Below are 16,615 nucleotides of genomic sequence, written 5' to 3'. Positions count from 1 at the left end.
CAGAAATATAACTTATTACTAAAATATGCAACAATACAGACAGAACTGTAAAGTTTGAATTGTCATTTGATCATTGAGCTTCAGTCTCTCAGCTCTTTCTCTCTGGAGCTCGCTGATCAAATCTTCCACCTGTTTCTGCAGAGACTTATTCTCTTTCGTCTCTGTCTCAAGCTGAGTGGACAACTCGTTCATCTTTTCCTCCTGACAGGCAATATGCTGCTCTGTGCCTTGGAGGTGAGCTTTCAGCACCTCTACCTGGGTGCTTAGAGCCTCGTATGCAATGTTGCAGTTGTTCAGCTCCCTGGCCAAGATGTTAGGGTCCAGGGTAGTTGGATTCACTCTCAAAGTCATTTCCTTGACGTAATCTCTCTCAGATCAACAGTCGTATAACCAGTTAAAAGGTCTAAAATGAAGTGATTGTGCCTGAACAGATGAATTTATATAGAGGCACAGATTGGATTGGTGTGCTTACAGTGTGCATTTACACACAGATGAAAAACCCTTTAAAACCAACATAAAGATCAGTTTTCTTTTGCTGCATTCAGACACATTTTAGAGGCTGTTTAACCCTTTGAAACCTGAGCAAACTGGTTTGATGTTTGATTTCTGTTGAAAACAAGGGAAAAAAGGCAGTGAGCAACTGGCAAGATATGCCCCCCCCCCCCCCCCAGTTTGTCATGGAGATGCCTGTAAAATGCAAAAACAAAGATTTATTTGGTGATCACAAAAGACATAAAGCTGTCGTATAGTCCATGTTTTTATCAAAGACAAAGATGTAACAACATGTGTATGTACAGCCATGTACAGTGTTCGATACAATACAATAAAAATATCACAACACATAATTAAGATGATCAGGTCACATGCAAACATGACATATTTCAATATGACATACTGTCAAAGTATCTTCTAAACAAAAAAAGCTGCAAGTTATGGTTCTGTATGTAACTCTGGAGAAAGACATATTTGGTTGGTAGTCGGGTCGAACCACCAGCCCAACACGTCAGTATTTGGCAAACCTGTGAAAGGGGACTTAGCAATCAACTGTCTTTCTCCAGAATCACATTCAGCGCTTCTGAACCTATTTAATTACTGTAAATACTAATATGACTATAAATCCTTCACTTACAGAATCAGTCAACTTTGTTGTATACAGTATGTTTTATGTGACACCTATTATTACAGGTACTTTAAAGAATGACAATGCCTGACGAAGATCTGTTACATCAAAACGTTGGATAAAATTCCTGGGAGCTAGCTTAATAGTGTATGCGGATTTCCTGTCTGATGAAGAATGATCTCATAATAAAAGTTGCTTATAATTACAGGTCCTCTGTGTGTTGACGAGCATTTATAAGGTTCTTCCACAAAAAGCTGAACAGTAAAGCTGGTTAAAAAGTCTAAAATGGCTTCAACTTCAAAGCCTCTCATGATAAATATCTGTCATGTATGGGTTTTAAAACAATAAATATTCATGCATGATAATTACATGAAGGCTGGATAGGTGCAGTTTAAGATGAAATGTCCTGTAAATAGTCAGTATCTGTGTACAGTGTTATTTCATCTGAAAGAATAAGATGTTCAGTCTTATATAACCATCAGAAAGCAGCCACAATGCAGATCAATAAAAAGGTGAACGGTAAAAAGATATATATAAAAACATAATTATCAGAGACAAATATTTTCAATGCACTAACAAGATTAACAAAGAGCGAAAAAAATGATAAGACCTTGTGTCTGTGTACAACATTCAGATTTTTGAAGGTAAACATTTGTGATTTTTAGAAAACATTTGAGGATGAATTTCTAACACCAGTAAATTTACCCTGTAGAACACAGACATCAAGATTACCCTGTAAAATAAAATTTTTTCTATGGAACTAATCTAAATCAGAACACATATAACAACAACAAAAATCTACAAAATGACATCATCTGCCTCACGTGAACTGATTTTCAGCCCACTGTCATCTCATTTCAGTGCACAGACGTCTGAAACAGATCTGTTTTAACAAACCGCAACAGTCTCAGTGTTTTCTTCCTATCCCAGGTGTATTGATAGTGGCCATCGCTGACTGTTCTGACTCAGTGATTATTTTATATCTTCTTTTGTTGTCTATACATCATTTGTTGTTTCTTGTTCCTCCGGTGTCTAACCTCATGCATCGGCAGGGTGCAGGTCTCTGCCTGGCTGTTTTTTCCTGCGGTAAAGAAATGATTCATCAATGAGATATCATCATTCTGAAAATACAGGGAATCAGATTTGCTTATGTAACATAATATTAGTCAACAGATTACACACACAGAAAACGAAAAGTAATTTTATCTGAGAACCTAGTGCCTGGTCTTTGGTCTCTTTGATAATCGATAAAATATTGCCAAATTGATGTTGACTTATACAAAATTATGGATACAATTCTTTGTCTTGGATTCTCCCAACTTCTTTTAAATTTGTGACCCCATATAATTTTTTTTTGTTTTGTTTTTTGTGTTACTCTGCACAAGGTATAGTAGTAACAGGTCGTCAATGTCACTGAGCGGCCGACACAGCTGGCGAGCACAACGTATTGTCCATCAGTGAATGCTCACATCGTCATCACTTTTGTTATTGTTATTGTTATCAATTCTGGTTTGAACAGCTCTTAAGACTGTCTTGCAAACAGAACTCCATTCAATGTTGATATTATGTTCATAACAAAAATAGATTTTCAATTTCAACAACAAAGTCTTTGATAACTTTCTGTTCCACTGTTCATTTTTATATGAGGGGTGGGCTAAAATACTTACGTTGGAAAAACATCTATGAAACATAGAATTTGGTTTAGTGTTGTAGAGCTACAATTTTGATGTATACGGGAATGAATAAACATACTCATGTTTGGTAAGTGGGGCTTTGTCGGAGGTGACCTCTGTGAGCTGCCCATCCTTAGTAAGAGTCTGAACCCCCGTATGTTGCACGCTGCCTCTTGGAGTTGGTATACCCTTCAGCTTCACCTCTCTGCAGCCACACAAAGGTTTAAAATATGAAGATGACAACTTAAAGACGGACAAAAAATAATACATGATGATAGATATACACTTAAAGACTTTTCCAACTCCTACTCACCCATTAGTGGCTCCGTCTCCTTCTTCAAGCATTTTGAGGCCTGGGACTTTCTGTCCAAAGAGTTTCACGGCAATAGACATGAGCAGGCCGCAGCGATTTCTGTAGCAGCATGTGGCGTCTACCACCAGGAATACCAACAGGAAGATCACCATGACGATGCCAACAACACTGCCTTTGGTCATGCTGCGGCTGCTTGCTGTAAGAGATGAAAAGGTCAACATGAATTAAACATCTTCATCATGGGAAGAGACATTTTTGTCATACCACAATATTGAGGTACAGTCAGTATCAGACTTGTTTGTGATTTGATTTGTGAGTGTTTACTGCAGGGAGTGGGAAGCCACATACCAGGTTGTTCTGCAATGGTAAAGTTGAACGTAGCAGGGATAGAGGAACCATTAGCATTGACTGCCATGACTTCCAGTTGATAGTCAGAGCCGTAGGACAGATCTTTAAGGGAGACAGAGTCAGCATCGGAGGACACCTGCATGTCTTTCCACTTAGTCCCTTCTTTATCCTGAGAAAGAGCATAGGACAGGACCGATGGATGAAATCAAGGGAATGAAAAAAATTCAAAGACGAGTAAATCATTAAGAGAGACATAAACAGATTCACACTGTAACTTACGTGTTTGTATCGTACGTCAAAGTGCAGCAGAGGAGTTCCACCATCATCATTCTGTTTAAGTGGGACAGTGAAGGAGTTGCCCTCTATTTTCATCTCATTAGTCGACAAAACCGGACTATCTGGTTCCCCTACAAGGTACAGACAGGAAACATCCACATTTAAGAGTAATGACTAAAAATTAACTTTGAAACTTTGGTTACGTATTCATTTCTGTAGGCTCCATACAGATTGACTAAGCTTGTTTGTTTATTTTTTCATTTTTTTAATAGATCACTGTGTGTTCTTTACCCTCTGAGGAAGGATGATAGTGGATTAAATGGCGTCATCAGTGGCATAAATGAACATCAGGCAGCGGATGATGATGATGATGTCATGGAGATGTTATGATGATGATGGTAGCATGAAAGATGAATAAAAAAAATAAGGAATGGGAGATGAGGAAGGAAAGCTTTGCTTGCAATACATATAGACCGTATACACTGGCATGCATGAATATATTCTCATACTGCATTCATGCATATGTGTAAACTTGTAAATATGGACACACACATGCTGCATATCCCATCAATGCTCCACACATATTATGAAATACCGATTTTGTGTGTTTTGTCAGTGATGTTGTTAGTGTATGTAGCCGAGCACTTACGTATTCCCTGGGTGCGGACGGTTTTTATTTCTGAGAACTGTCCCACTCCAACTGCATTCAAGGCAGCCAGACGTACTGTGTACAATGTGTATGGCTTGAGGTTGGTGATAGTAAGGGGATCTATAAAAGCAAACGCACAGAGAAATACCACATCAGCTTATGTGTATAAAATATCATATAATATAATAATTAAATGTCATTTTAGTATTTTAGAGGTCTAGTGTGTAGGATTTGTTGGCATCTAGTGGTAAAGTTGCAGAGAAAAAAGCAGTTTAAAGCAGTTTAAAGTGTAAACTGTACACTGACTGATTTTCTCTAGAGAGTCATGATACACAAAACCTCATTTAAAGAGCAGATGTTTTACCTGAACCCGGGACTGCGATCTCCTTCCACTTTTCTGATGCACTTTGCCTCCACTGCAGGACATAACTTGTGATTGGTGTTCCACCAGAGACTGGTGGGTTTTTAAGGGAGAAGATGACTGAGGTTGGTCCAGGTGAGACTGTCAGGTAGTGAGGCGGACCAGGCTGGGCTGTGTACAAGGAGGCAGGTCAGAAGAGGGAAGAAAGAGGGAGCGAAAGAAATTAAAAATAGAAAAATGTATGTCAGAGGCATGCTCATAAGTACAGATTAAATCTATTTTTCCTCCACTTAACTTTCTTTCTTTAACACAAAGACAGACTCTTACTGTGTATTGCAACGTCCCTAGATGCATTTCCAATGGTGCTGACAGCCATGCAGGAATACAGTCCACCATCAGAGGGCACTACATCATCAATCACCAACACACCATCAATGACATGGATCCGACCAGTAGAGGAGTCCTGACAGATGAAGACACATATTGTATCAAACATAAGTCAGTAAATGTTCAAATGTAAAGTTGTTGGAGTAGCAGTTAAAAGTCAACACTCAGCAAATATGTCAGTGAGTTTGACAGAGTGTTTGTCAAGTCACAGAGCTCATACAGTTCTGGGACGACTCCAAACCTCCTACATATGTCAGATTGATTAAGATGTACGAGCACTGTGTTTTACAATTCGGCCTAATGTGGCAATTTTATCATGTGCAGCTGATGTTGTGTGGTAATGCGTGTGTTTGTGTGTGTGTGTGCGTGTGTGTCTCCATACACTCTTACCACTGTTCGTCCATTGTGCTTGTTGAGCCAGTGCAGCTCGGGCTGAGGATGGCCTGAGATGTTACAGGACACAGATACACGCTCACCCACTGACACACTCTGCTGCTCTGCTGACACAAACACCTCTGGGGCCTCTGAAATGAAACATGTCAAGCGTCATCATGGTACAACAAGATGAAGCGTTACCAAAGTACAATAAGGAAAGATCTACTAGAATTTAGTTTAAATTTGTATTACTGCTGATTGGCTAACACCTGTGACATGCCCACCAAATGGGAGAACAAAAAAAAAAGCTGTAAAAAATAGTTGCAAAGCTGTGCACACAGTTTTGAGATTGAACGTGCCGTTTGTTTTTTAACGATTAGACAGGAGGGTGTAGCAGCAATGAAAGTGGTTTCTCACAAAAAGGTGCATAACTTTTTAATAGATTCATGATCAAACTTAAAGACACATATTCACACACATACACCATTTTGCATGGTCCCTCTCAAAACTCATTAACTGATCATTGTTGCGAGGCATCATGTGGTGCAAAGTGCATGTACGGTGGTGTGTGGGTGTGGGTAAATGATGCATGCGTGGATGCCTGCATGTAAGTGGTAAAAGCTATTGCATATTCATGCTTATTATATTGTTGTTCTTTGTTGTGTTTCAGTGAGCTAATGGAGCTATCACAAAGGTGGAAAAAAATTTAAAAAAGGAACTAACCAAAAACATGAAGCTTAATTGTAGCAGTGCTCTCAGCTATCTTGTTGGTGGCGGTGCAGATGTAGTTTCCATAGTCGTCCCGAGCAACAGACCGTATGGTCAACTGGCTGCGGTCTGAGTTGAACTGATGACGTGAAGAGTCAAACATCATGGGCCTGGGAGGGGAGCAAAATACAAACTGAGTGATACTCAAAGGATATGTGTATTTCACAGATTTCAAAGACAGGACAATCAACACAAAATGATCCAGTTGTGGTACATTGTCCTAAACCAAAGTTGTAATTAAAAAAAAAAAAGGTAGAATGTATGAAAAACATCAAAGTAAACTGACATGAAGGAAATAAATTAACTTCATTGCAAATGATTACTGAAAAACAACCAATGCTTTAAGTCATTGGACTTGTTATAGTGGAAGAAATAGAGAGAAAACAGGTCAGCTTAGTTCATTCCACATTATATGTTCAACATCCTGATGCATAATGTGCCTTTAATGGAGACACCAAAAAGACATGACCAACTTCCACAAGTCTGGACTTACATGGTCCAGCTGATGTTGGGTTTTGGTAGACCGTCCACTAAACACAGCAAGGACACATTGTTTTCTGGTCCGGCCACCACTTTTTTCACCTCTTCTCTCAGATGCACAGTGGGAGGAGCTGCAGGGATGAGTTGTACTTTAGTTAAAATAATGCTTTATTTACATGTCAAATTTGTGATGGCATCATTCTAATTCAAAGTAAAATGCCATTTTTTTGTGCCTAACCAATAAAGCATCACTGACCAATAACACTTAATAACTAAACATCATACATTTCTGCATTGTGGTGATTTTTTTTTTTTAACTTAGTGCCTTTTCTGCATCAATTTTTGGTTTAAATGTCTTTACTTTTGTCAAAATAAAATTCCTCGGTTACTTGTATACTTTCCCTTGAGGAGAAAATGCATATTTTTTTTAATATCGAGGGGGATGTGTCCCCTGATTATCCCCAGAAATCTAAACCTATGGAATTTTATGTCATAAATTATCTTTCAAAACCCTAACCAGTGGTAAATTGTGATGTGAAATAGATACAGACCATTGACAACAACAGAGACGGAAAGTTGCTGATTGACAGGCCTTGCTCTGATCTGGGCCTGACACAAGTACGTCCCAGCATCCCCTCTCTTCACCTTCTCAATAAGAAGTGAGTTACCAGGCAGCCGACGAACACGTTTCTCAGCTGAAGAGAGAGATGGGAGCACAGAAATGCTGAGAAAGACAGTGAAAAAACACATTGGAAAAATACAAACAGCGATGGAAAAAGATTTAAGCAGAAATAATCAAATAGCAAGAAAGAATTCTGGATTAAAGTCATATATTCAGTCATATTACTGAAGCTTTATCTTAATTACCAGTCAAATACTGCATATTTACAATACAAAAGCTTAGCAGGTTGATTTAAACTGCAAGGAAGCCTCTGGCTTCTCAGGGTGCTGTTCCTACCATTAGTGGAGATTTCTTCTCCATCTCTGAGCCAGTAAACATTCACCGCTGGCTTGCCAGTCACTTGGCAGGGCACCACACCCTCTGTGCCCTCCAGAAACTCATGGTACTTTGGGGTTCCTCCAAATGATGGACCCTCTGACAAAAGAGAAAATGCAAAAAATATAAATTATATTATCATCAAAGTAGGGTTTGGTTCATTATAGATACAGTTGGTAACTTTTAGGAAAATAACTTTGTCAACTTTGCTGAAACTGTCACCATATTTTAAAAGTAGCACATGGGAGAGACATTCAGTGAAAAATGAAAAAAAAAACACTGTCCCTCCTCCTGTTCCTGTTGCTTCTTATGGCATTTGATAGAAACACTGAAAAGACAGACAAACATAATAATTCAAGTTGAGGAGTCTCCAATGCAGCTGTCAATCATGCGAATCACTGCTTGTGAACTGCGGTCAAACTGTCAAACTAGGCAGCCCTGATAAAATATGAATAAAGATTCTCCATTGTCTATTTCGTGCCTCAATGTTTTCAGAAACATATTTTAGTGTGTTATTTCGCTGTAAAATGAAAAAGTTTGTGGCCCGGCTGTCATGTTGAAAACAATAAAACAGATAACCAAACAGTTCACAAAGTGTTTGATTTGACTGTCAGCTGTGTTAGACTGTTGAATTGAGATTGTATGAGGTACTTTCCCATAGTCACTATAAATAATATACAAAGGATGTCAGTCCGCACAACTCTAGTTTGGAGACGCAGGCTGGAGTCTGATATGGAACCTAAACAATGTACTGCTAAGGAGGGGTCGGCAACAAGATGTATTTTAGCCACCTAAAAAAAAGTCCAACTTAAAAAAAATCAATATCAGTATGTATGCTCTATTAAGAGTATTTTCATCACTTTACCTTTCCATCAGATAGCCCGTTGCGACAGGAAAGCTTGTAACGGCTTCAATACCTCATCTGTGCTCTTGTCAAAACCACCAAATTCCATTGAGAAAAACAATAATTTTAGCTCACTAAACATGAAAGCTTCTGGTCTACTGCTGCCTTGATCAGTAGTTTTTGTTATTGACTGACTTGGTGAATCTGAACTTACCCTGTAAAACACCAAGTCACATAATAACACAAATGAACTAACTGATCGAGGCAGAGGTAGACCAGCAGCTCCTGTGTTCAGCAATGTTAAATTATAGTTTTTCTTAACGGAATCTGGCCTTGAAGAGAGCGATACTATTACTTCAGTTCCCTTTCTGAAATTTTTGTGTGCAGCAAGACAAAGCTCTGAATATAGCATACACTTAAACTGATATTGAGGTTTTAGGTGTCTACTACACGTGTTGCTGCCCCCCAATATTGTTAAGCTTCCGTGTTGGACTACAGCCTGCATCTCCACACTGGGATGATCATCATTTATTGTATGTATAGACTGACTATGAATAAGTACCTCAACTTTCCCTTTAGCCTCAATAACTAGCTTATCACTAAAATAACATTTTCTTCAGAGGCGCATGACTTTTCCATACAGATCAGCGGTCTCATTTATTGGTGCGTAAATATAGAGACAGTTTCCGCAAATATGGAAAAAGTTATTTTACCAACTACTGCTTTAAACAAATCCTTATAGGTAAAATACTACCTATTTGTCTTTTCTATCTAAATAAAAGATCTATTGCACCAGACAGTTTCAGCAACAACTGCTGATACGTACCATAAACAAACACCTGTGTCTGAGCATTATCGGTGATTCCGCTTTCAAATTCACACACACAGGTATATTTGCCTGCATCCTGCATCGTAGCCTTCTTAATATTCAATTTAGAGGTGGTCTCATCCGCCTTTAACACCTTGTCCTCATCATCGATATCTGTCCCATCCTTCTGCCACATTATTTCTCCTTCCCCCCCGCTGACTGGACAGGAGAAGGAGAAGAAGAAGAGAAAAAAGTGAAAATAAATGTCTTCATAATATTTAAAGGTTCAAACTGGAAAATTTGATGCATGTGGACAAGTTTCATTGGTCACTCAATGACATTGAAATGACTCACCTTTACACACCAGGAGGATCTCTTCTCCCATCGCGACATCTGGCTTACCATTAATGATTTCCACTCTCGCATCTAGAGGAGAGAAGAAGAGATTTTTTTTTTTGTTTTTTGCACCTGTTTCAGCTTTTTATACAAACGCATTTTGAACCACACCCAAAAGTTTCTCAGTGTGCAATTTTGGGTTCTCATCAGGTGCTCCATAGTCTCCATTTGTCTAAGACAGTCCAAAAAAAATAGTAAACTTGAACAACTCAAAACTAGAAGTCTTGAAACTCCTAAAACTAGAAAACTTAAACTCAAGTTTGTGATGTCATCATCGTCACCCAGACACCAAGTTAAACCAAATAGCTTATTTTTTACAGTGTGAAGCACCTCGGAGTACATGGGAACATTTTCTGTTTCTGAAAACAGTACAAAAGAATAAAAACACTACAACAGAATAAAACTCAATTGGTTTTATAAAAACACAAAATCAGTCTCCCACTTATTGTCTGTGGAGAAGTTTGAGACTTCTTTTTGTCTGGTTTCTGGCTTTGACAGATACTATATTCACAAATATTTATTGAGCTTTCCTAGGCTAAAACGACATATTGGCATTTTTAAATTAAGGTAGTTTTATCACATTTTCCAAAAAATTGAAAACTGAAAAGTGCAAAAAGTTATCAACTGTTTGAAGAGGCAGAATTCAACTGAAACTTGCATTTTCCGTGTTTATACAGACATGGAAGCTTAAGATTTGGGACAAAAACAATCAGATATTTGTTATTTCCTGTGTTATTCAATGCTTACACAACAGCATAAACTTACTTTTGCTCCCAGTCTCAATATTTCAGCCATGCAATGTGCATCCAAACATATCATTTCAAAACCTTTTGCCATGCTAAAATAATGTCAACAGATCTTACCTGCACCCTGCAGCAGCAGCAGCAGCAGCAAGGTCATCTTTAGGATGAGTGCTGATTGGTTCCTCATGTTCAGCCAGCTGCTGATGGTCGATCTTCAATAATTTCAAAAACTCTGTCTCTCTCTGTCTCTGTCTCTGTAGTTTGTCGAAATGTTTCAGTTTTCCAGTCGGCACAGCTGGACAGAATGCCCAAATACTTTTCTTAGAAAGTTTTAAATTAACAAAAACCTAAAATATCTATAAGTCTTGATCACTGTGACATGCAGACACCTGCTGTTTCCAAACTAACGAAAGCAGCCTCTGGCAGGGAGAGGGTCTATGTCAGGGGTTATATAGGGCTAAAAGAGCAGTGGAGATGAGAGGAAACGAGAAAGGGGTGGGGGAAGAGAGAGAGAAAGCATTGCTCTCCTTCTTCTTTAACACCAACAGAGTCACTGTTGGTCATTCTGGGAGGTGATGACTGAATGACGCCTGCCCACCTTTTATTTCTTAACTTTTTCTCTCTCTTCTCTACTTCTTACTATCCTTTTTTATCTTTTTTTCTCTCCTCTCCTTCTCTCTCCCACCCTTTTCTCTCTCTCTCTTCCTTCAGGCTACCGGATGAAAGCAGGAGAAGCAGCCCCCCAGGGAAAGAAGAGATGGGGAAAGATATATTTTTATCATGCCATCATTTTTTCCTCTCTCGTTTTGAAAGGGGTAACATTCTTCTCAAGAACACGCAACAAATTGCACATGCACAATTTGCCAAATTTGCCATGCTGCCACCATTCACATTTCCTGAAAACGTACATCCTTTAGGATGCTCAAATCACTGACACTCATTCTACTACAAAGAAAACATTTTCTCAACTTTGAAAAACAGGCCAAAGTCGTTGATTGCTAAAGAAACTGAATTTGATAGTGTTGATTGTCAACTAGTACATTTAATCATCTAATCAAAAAATAAGCTTTTGTAAACAATCAAGTCAAAGTAACATCAAAGTACAATTCAAAGACTTAAAAGAAAAACTGCGATTAAAGTCAGTGGTGTAGAAAACATACTGTTACTGATAAGAAAGGCTCTGCTGTATAAAACTGTCATCGTAAGTCATGTTACAGAGGGAGCATAAACAATGGGCCTTGTTCAGTGCAGACATTTTGATATTTCACAGAATGAAACAACACAGATGGTCACAATTAACTAGTGACCATCTTGTGATGTGATCCTTCCAGCCGTGATACAGTGATACACAACTTAAAAAGAATTTTGGCCAGGGGCATAAAATTGAGGGCCAATGGCCCCGTCCCTACGTCCTACCCCCTTACTCTCACCCCTTGCTTGGACCACAAATATTTTCGAAACTTCATTTTGATCTCAACTACACACCTGTAAAGTTTCCTAACTGCATCTTGCAAGGTTGTGACACATTTGACAAATCTGTCAAAAGATAGAGAGACAGACATACAGGTGCAGAAACCTAGAATTTCCCATGATGTCATACTGGTCTCTGGGCTGACTTGCAACACCCACACAAGTGTTAAGGCCCTGACACACCAAACTGATTGTCAGCATTTAGCTCAGCACACAAGAACAGACACATAAATGAGGAAAGTAAACAAATGACTGAAGTCAGTTGTTTTGTCTTTAGCCACTGAGCTCCTTAGCAGAAAATTTTCCTGATTGTTTGTGTTGTTGTTCATTGGCATCCAGTAATGATTTCCTTTTTTGAATGACGATTAGATGCCCGCTGTCTGCTAGTTATTTCTTCTCCCGCAGACACAGAACGGAAGTGCTTGTTGGCTGTCGTGTAGTCTTTGCGGTGTGCTTTTTGGCCGAGACACACGCGATGTGAGGCGAAGCAACAGTCGACTCTTGACACTACAAATTCTTCGATGTCGACTTGGTGTGTCTGGGCCTTTATAAACCTGGCAAAGTACTCAAGACCACCTCTGAAGGCCTGAGGCAGATCCTGCTACAACAGGTAGACACATTTTGCCACATGTTGCCATGATCACACACACAGACTCACAAGCTGAAAACGATAATAACCACTGCAATGTTGTTGCATGCATCACTGTCACGGTCACACTGTTACTGGGACACTTCAATAGAAAAGAGCCGTCGATGATGTTGACGCTTGTTAATGTAAGTTTGATACTTTGCGTTTTAACATGAAAGGGGGAAGTGGTCAGCGAAATGACCATCCTTAGCTGAAACACCCAAACACGCCTTACGTCACTGCCTTTTCATCTACGCGGTGTTAGTGCCCTCTGGGTCCTATCACTTCTATTGGCCAGCAGCCAGCCTGCCCCTCCCACCTCCCCTTTGATAGCCTATCAGTGTCCCCACACCGCTGTCCAGCCAGCCAATCAAAGGGGTAGAGGGTCCGAAGGGGCCACCTATCAGGTTGATTATCAGGAGGTGCTATTATGGCTCATTAGAACGGAGTGTGCTCATAATGAGGGCAGTAAACGAGGTTCATTACCAAGGGTGGGCACACACTGACAGCTGCCTCACATCACATCACATTTTCTTGTTAACTCCGGTAATTGATAAAGTTGATAAAACTCATGTTTTGATTTGTTGCTGCTATTGACATTGTGCCCGAAGCTTAACAACGACAACAAACATCTTTATGTTGAGAGTCAGAGACCAAAGGTTTCATACAGAGGGCTCTGAGGACATGCGTCACTGATTATCAGCATCATTCTGAATTGCTTAATCTCTTTATTGCTCGTTTAAAAGAGTTAAAATTACATACGCTTATATATTTTTAACATTGAAATAAACTTTGAATGGAACCAGTATGGAGAGACAGAAGACCTTTTCTTCAGCAGCCACACAGTGAGCACTTCTTCTTTGGTGTCTAAACTGGAATTGTTTTGCCTCAGTGCTGCTGTACGCTTGTGAACTTTGACAGAGTTTACAGGGAAATAGAAAGTCATGAACTTGAAACAATGACTATGCAAAACATGGACTTAAGATGCGTCAGATGCAGTTTCATCTATAAAACAGGAGGAAAGCTTGAGCTTTTTGGTGTGGACAACTGTGTCAGTTAAAACAGATGTGCATGTATGCTGGAAAACATTTGACCTTATATTTACAATAAATTAATAGCAACTTGTTACTTTCACAGTGAGTTACATTATTGTGAAATATTACAGTCACATCCTTTAAATCCTAAAAAAAAATCACAGCATCTTTGTACACCAGTAATTATTTTTTTTAGATTTTCCAGGATGTAATGTTTCACAATAAATAACTGCAATCCAGTAACTTCCTGTGAAAGTAATCCAACCAGTAGCCTGAAATTTATTGTAAATGTTCAGTCAAACATTTTACAGTGATCATTACATCATTTTTACAATAATCTAATGTGAAATATTAGTTACATCCTGTAAAATCATCAATCAATCTAAAAATCACAGTATCTCTGTATCTGACTGTATTTTCTTTGTTGTTATTGTGAAATGCTACAGTTACATCCTTAAAATAACTTCAGTTTCTTTGTATCTCTCACTGTATGCATTTTGAGTAATTTATTGTGAAATATTACAGTTACATCCTGTAAAATCCTGAAAATATTCACAGTATCTCTGTATCTGTCTCACTGTATAATTTTTGAGTAATTTATTGTGAAATTTTTCAGTTACATCCCGTAAAACACTGGATATAATTAACAGTGTAGGTGCACTCTATTTTAAATGTCTTTCTGTAACAATGATTTAAATCACTAGCCTACACCCTAGCTCTATTAGTTTAGTTTTTGGTAAAATATGATTCTTTCCAATGATTAGCTTGCTAATAGACAAATTAACAGTGTGTTTACAGTGTCTGTACGATACATGTGCACTGTGTCTGTATATATTCTGTCGACAAATACACAAACAATACCCAAAATACATTGTATGTGGAAAAATGTGAAGCATTTACATAATATATTTGTGCGACTGTGTATATATAAAATAGTGACAAAAACAATGTATGCACAAACGCAGCTACATGTAGCACAGAGACTGATAGAAACAATGATGTGACAGCTGAAGACATGAAGACGAGACAGGCAGGAAGGGGAGAGAGACAGAGACAGACTCTCGTGACTAGAGAAAACACACCCTCACTCTCCCCTTTGTGTGGATGAAACCGACCTGTGTGTGTATGTGCATGTCCTCAAGTGTCTTTGCCATACAGATAAGCCTGGCTCATTGGTTTATGTAACTGGGACCTCAGTAAACAGTCCTGTCTAAAGGACAAAACATTATACCATTTCCTCACTTTTTTACGGTTTTATTTATAGAGATGATATGTTTTGGTCGAAAGAAAAATGTCAATACTTGTTTGGAAATTATATAAAATCACAAAATCTCATCTGTAAAATCATAATTGGCAAGATTGTAAGTAGGCCTATATGAAACTGTTTTTGGGGATGCACAATAATATTGGCTCGTATCAGCAGATAACAAGCAAGTCCAAGCAAGGTTAGAATTGTTATGCAATTGCAAGAATGCTGAAGTAAGAATGCTGAAACTACCGTTAGAAGAACTGAAATGCTACTGTATAGGGTCCTAGCACGCCATATTTTTTGTGTTTGTGCACTGTGCGGGCAGGTCCCAGTGCAGGAGAGTCCTAGCACGCCATATTTTGTGTTGTATTGTGTTTTTATGTTGTAGAAGGCTTCGGGCCTTAAAAGCCTACATGTGTATTTGTGTGTGATAATAAAGGGATTGTGGGGAGGGCCTGGTGTATGCTGGTCATACACACATCTGCGAGAAGGTAAAGTATTGGGGTGGTTTGGAAGGAAAGTTATTTCATGAATTAAAAGATCGGGATACTGTGTGAATCTTAAACACCCAGTGGGAGACCGCAGTTTTCTCTCTAGGAGAATCTGTAGAAGTTTGTCTCTCAGCAGCCCCGATTGACCTACAGGAGTCATTCATGAGATATTTCCTTGTGTAACACCAGATAAAATAACTGTTGTAAAACGAAAGTAACAAGTTGTAACAATGGAAGGCGAGTTTGATCGTGAAAAAGCAGAAAGTTGATATATCCACACTGGAAAAACAATCAGGTGTCCCTGTAACATGGGGAAGGAAGTGGGAAGTAATAAAACATAACATCTCAGTGTGCCAACCAGAAAAAAGGAAAGGAAAAATACTCAAACAATTTGAGGACTGGTACGGGACAAAACGACAACTAGGTTGGTTTCCTCATGACGACTGTAAGGATGACATAAAAAAGACTCTCCAGACTCGACTGACACAGCTAAAAAAAGCAGTTTAAAGACGCAGAAAAGGAAGAAGATGAGGCAGGGAAGTTTTCTAAAAAAAAGAGAGACGCTAAGAAAAAGACTGAAGAGCTGGATCAGGACATGGGATATGTAAACCTAATTCTCGTCTCACATCCAGTCTCTAACACAAAAAATCCATCCCCTCCTCCTCCTCCTGCTCACAACCCATCTGACAATCCTCCTCCCTATAACCCAGTATACAAGACAGTACATTCACCACCTGTGCAAGCACCGTTAGTACAGGTACGCGGTAAATTAGATGTGACACAAATACGGCTGGTAGGAGACAACAAAAGTTCAGTGTGCTCTGCGGGAGGATGTAGTGATGGAGGAGAAGTGGGAGAAATGCTAAAATCTTTCCAGGAGGCAGACACTCAGCTACAAGATAAGTTAGAGGAAATGGAGAAAGGGATAGAAAAACACATGAAACAAAGCTCTAGCTCATCACTACGTTCACCACCCATGTCCGCATCTAAAGAGTCAGATAAAAATCAAGCCCCAGAAATGGAGAGGTGGGAGCAGGAAAAACGCAGATATAAGAATGCAGCATGTCAGGACGCGGGAAGGGAAAGGTTAGAAGTGTGGCAGGATGAAGATATAAAGGATAAACGACGTAGGGACAGACATAACAGGGGCAGAGAGTATGATATTAGGGGAAGCCAGGCAGATGCAGAAAGTAGTGAAAATGAGG

General features: G+C 39.1%; 1 protein-coding gene across 1 annotated transcript; it reads right to left on the bottom strand.

Annotated features, from left to right (window-relative positions):
• Nucleotides 1-690: 690 nt before the first annotated feature.
• ncam3 (neural cell adhesion molecule 3) lies at nucleotides 691-10,982 on the bottom strand. The gene is made up of 17 exons (XM_042489126.1): nucleotides 10,659-10,982; nucleotides 9,754-9,825; nucleotides 9,418-9,618; nucleotides 7,709-7,846; nucleotides 7,302-7,445; nucleotides 6,764-6,881; nucleotides 6,226-6,380; nucleotides 5,518-5,651; nucleotides 5,068-5,203; nucleotides 4,744-4,911; nucleotides 4,380-4,499; nucleotides 4,022-4,024; nucleotides 3,734-3,861; nucleotides 3,455-3,623; nucleotides 3,107-3,302; nucleotides 2,873-2,998; nucleotides 691-2,201 (listed from the first exon to the last, which is right to left on the bottom strand). The coding sequence occupies exons 1-17, from the start codon at nucleotides 10,723-10,725 to the stop codon at nucleotides 2,159-2,161; spliced, it is 2,118 nt and encodes a 705-aa protein (XP_042345060.1). The 5' UTR covers nucleotides 10,726-10,982; the 3' UTR covers nucleotides 691-2,158.
• Between the last annotated feature and the right edge of the window lie 5,633 nt (nucleotides 10,983-16,615).

Source organism: Plectropomus leopardus, chromosome 7 (assembly GCF_008729295.1).
Source record: "Plectropomus leopardus isolate mb chromosome 7, YSFRI_Pleo_2.0, whole genome shotgun sequence".
Taxonomy (NCBI): domain Eukaryota; kingdom Metazoa; phylum Chordata; class Actinopteri; order Perciformes; family Serranidae; genus Plectropomus; species Plectropomus leopardus.
This window is presented reverse-complemented; position numbering and strand designations above follow the sequence as displayed.

Coding starts and splice junctions, on each gene's coding strand:
- ncam3 (XM_042489126.1), bottom strand. CDS start 10,725: ATGAGGAACCAATCAGCACTCATCCTAAAGATGACCTTGCTGCTGCTG. Junction 6,882..7,301: donor CGTCTCTGTTGTTGTCAATG/GTCTGTATCTAT, acceptor TCATCCCTGCAG/CTCCTCCCACTGTGCATCTG. Junction 4,500..4,743: donor GATCGCAGTCCCGGGTTCAG/GTAAAACATCTG, acceptor TTGCTTTTATAG/ATCCCCTTACTATCACCAAC.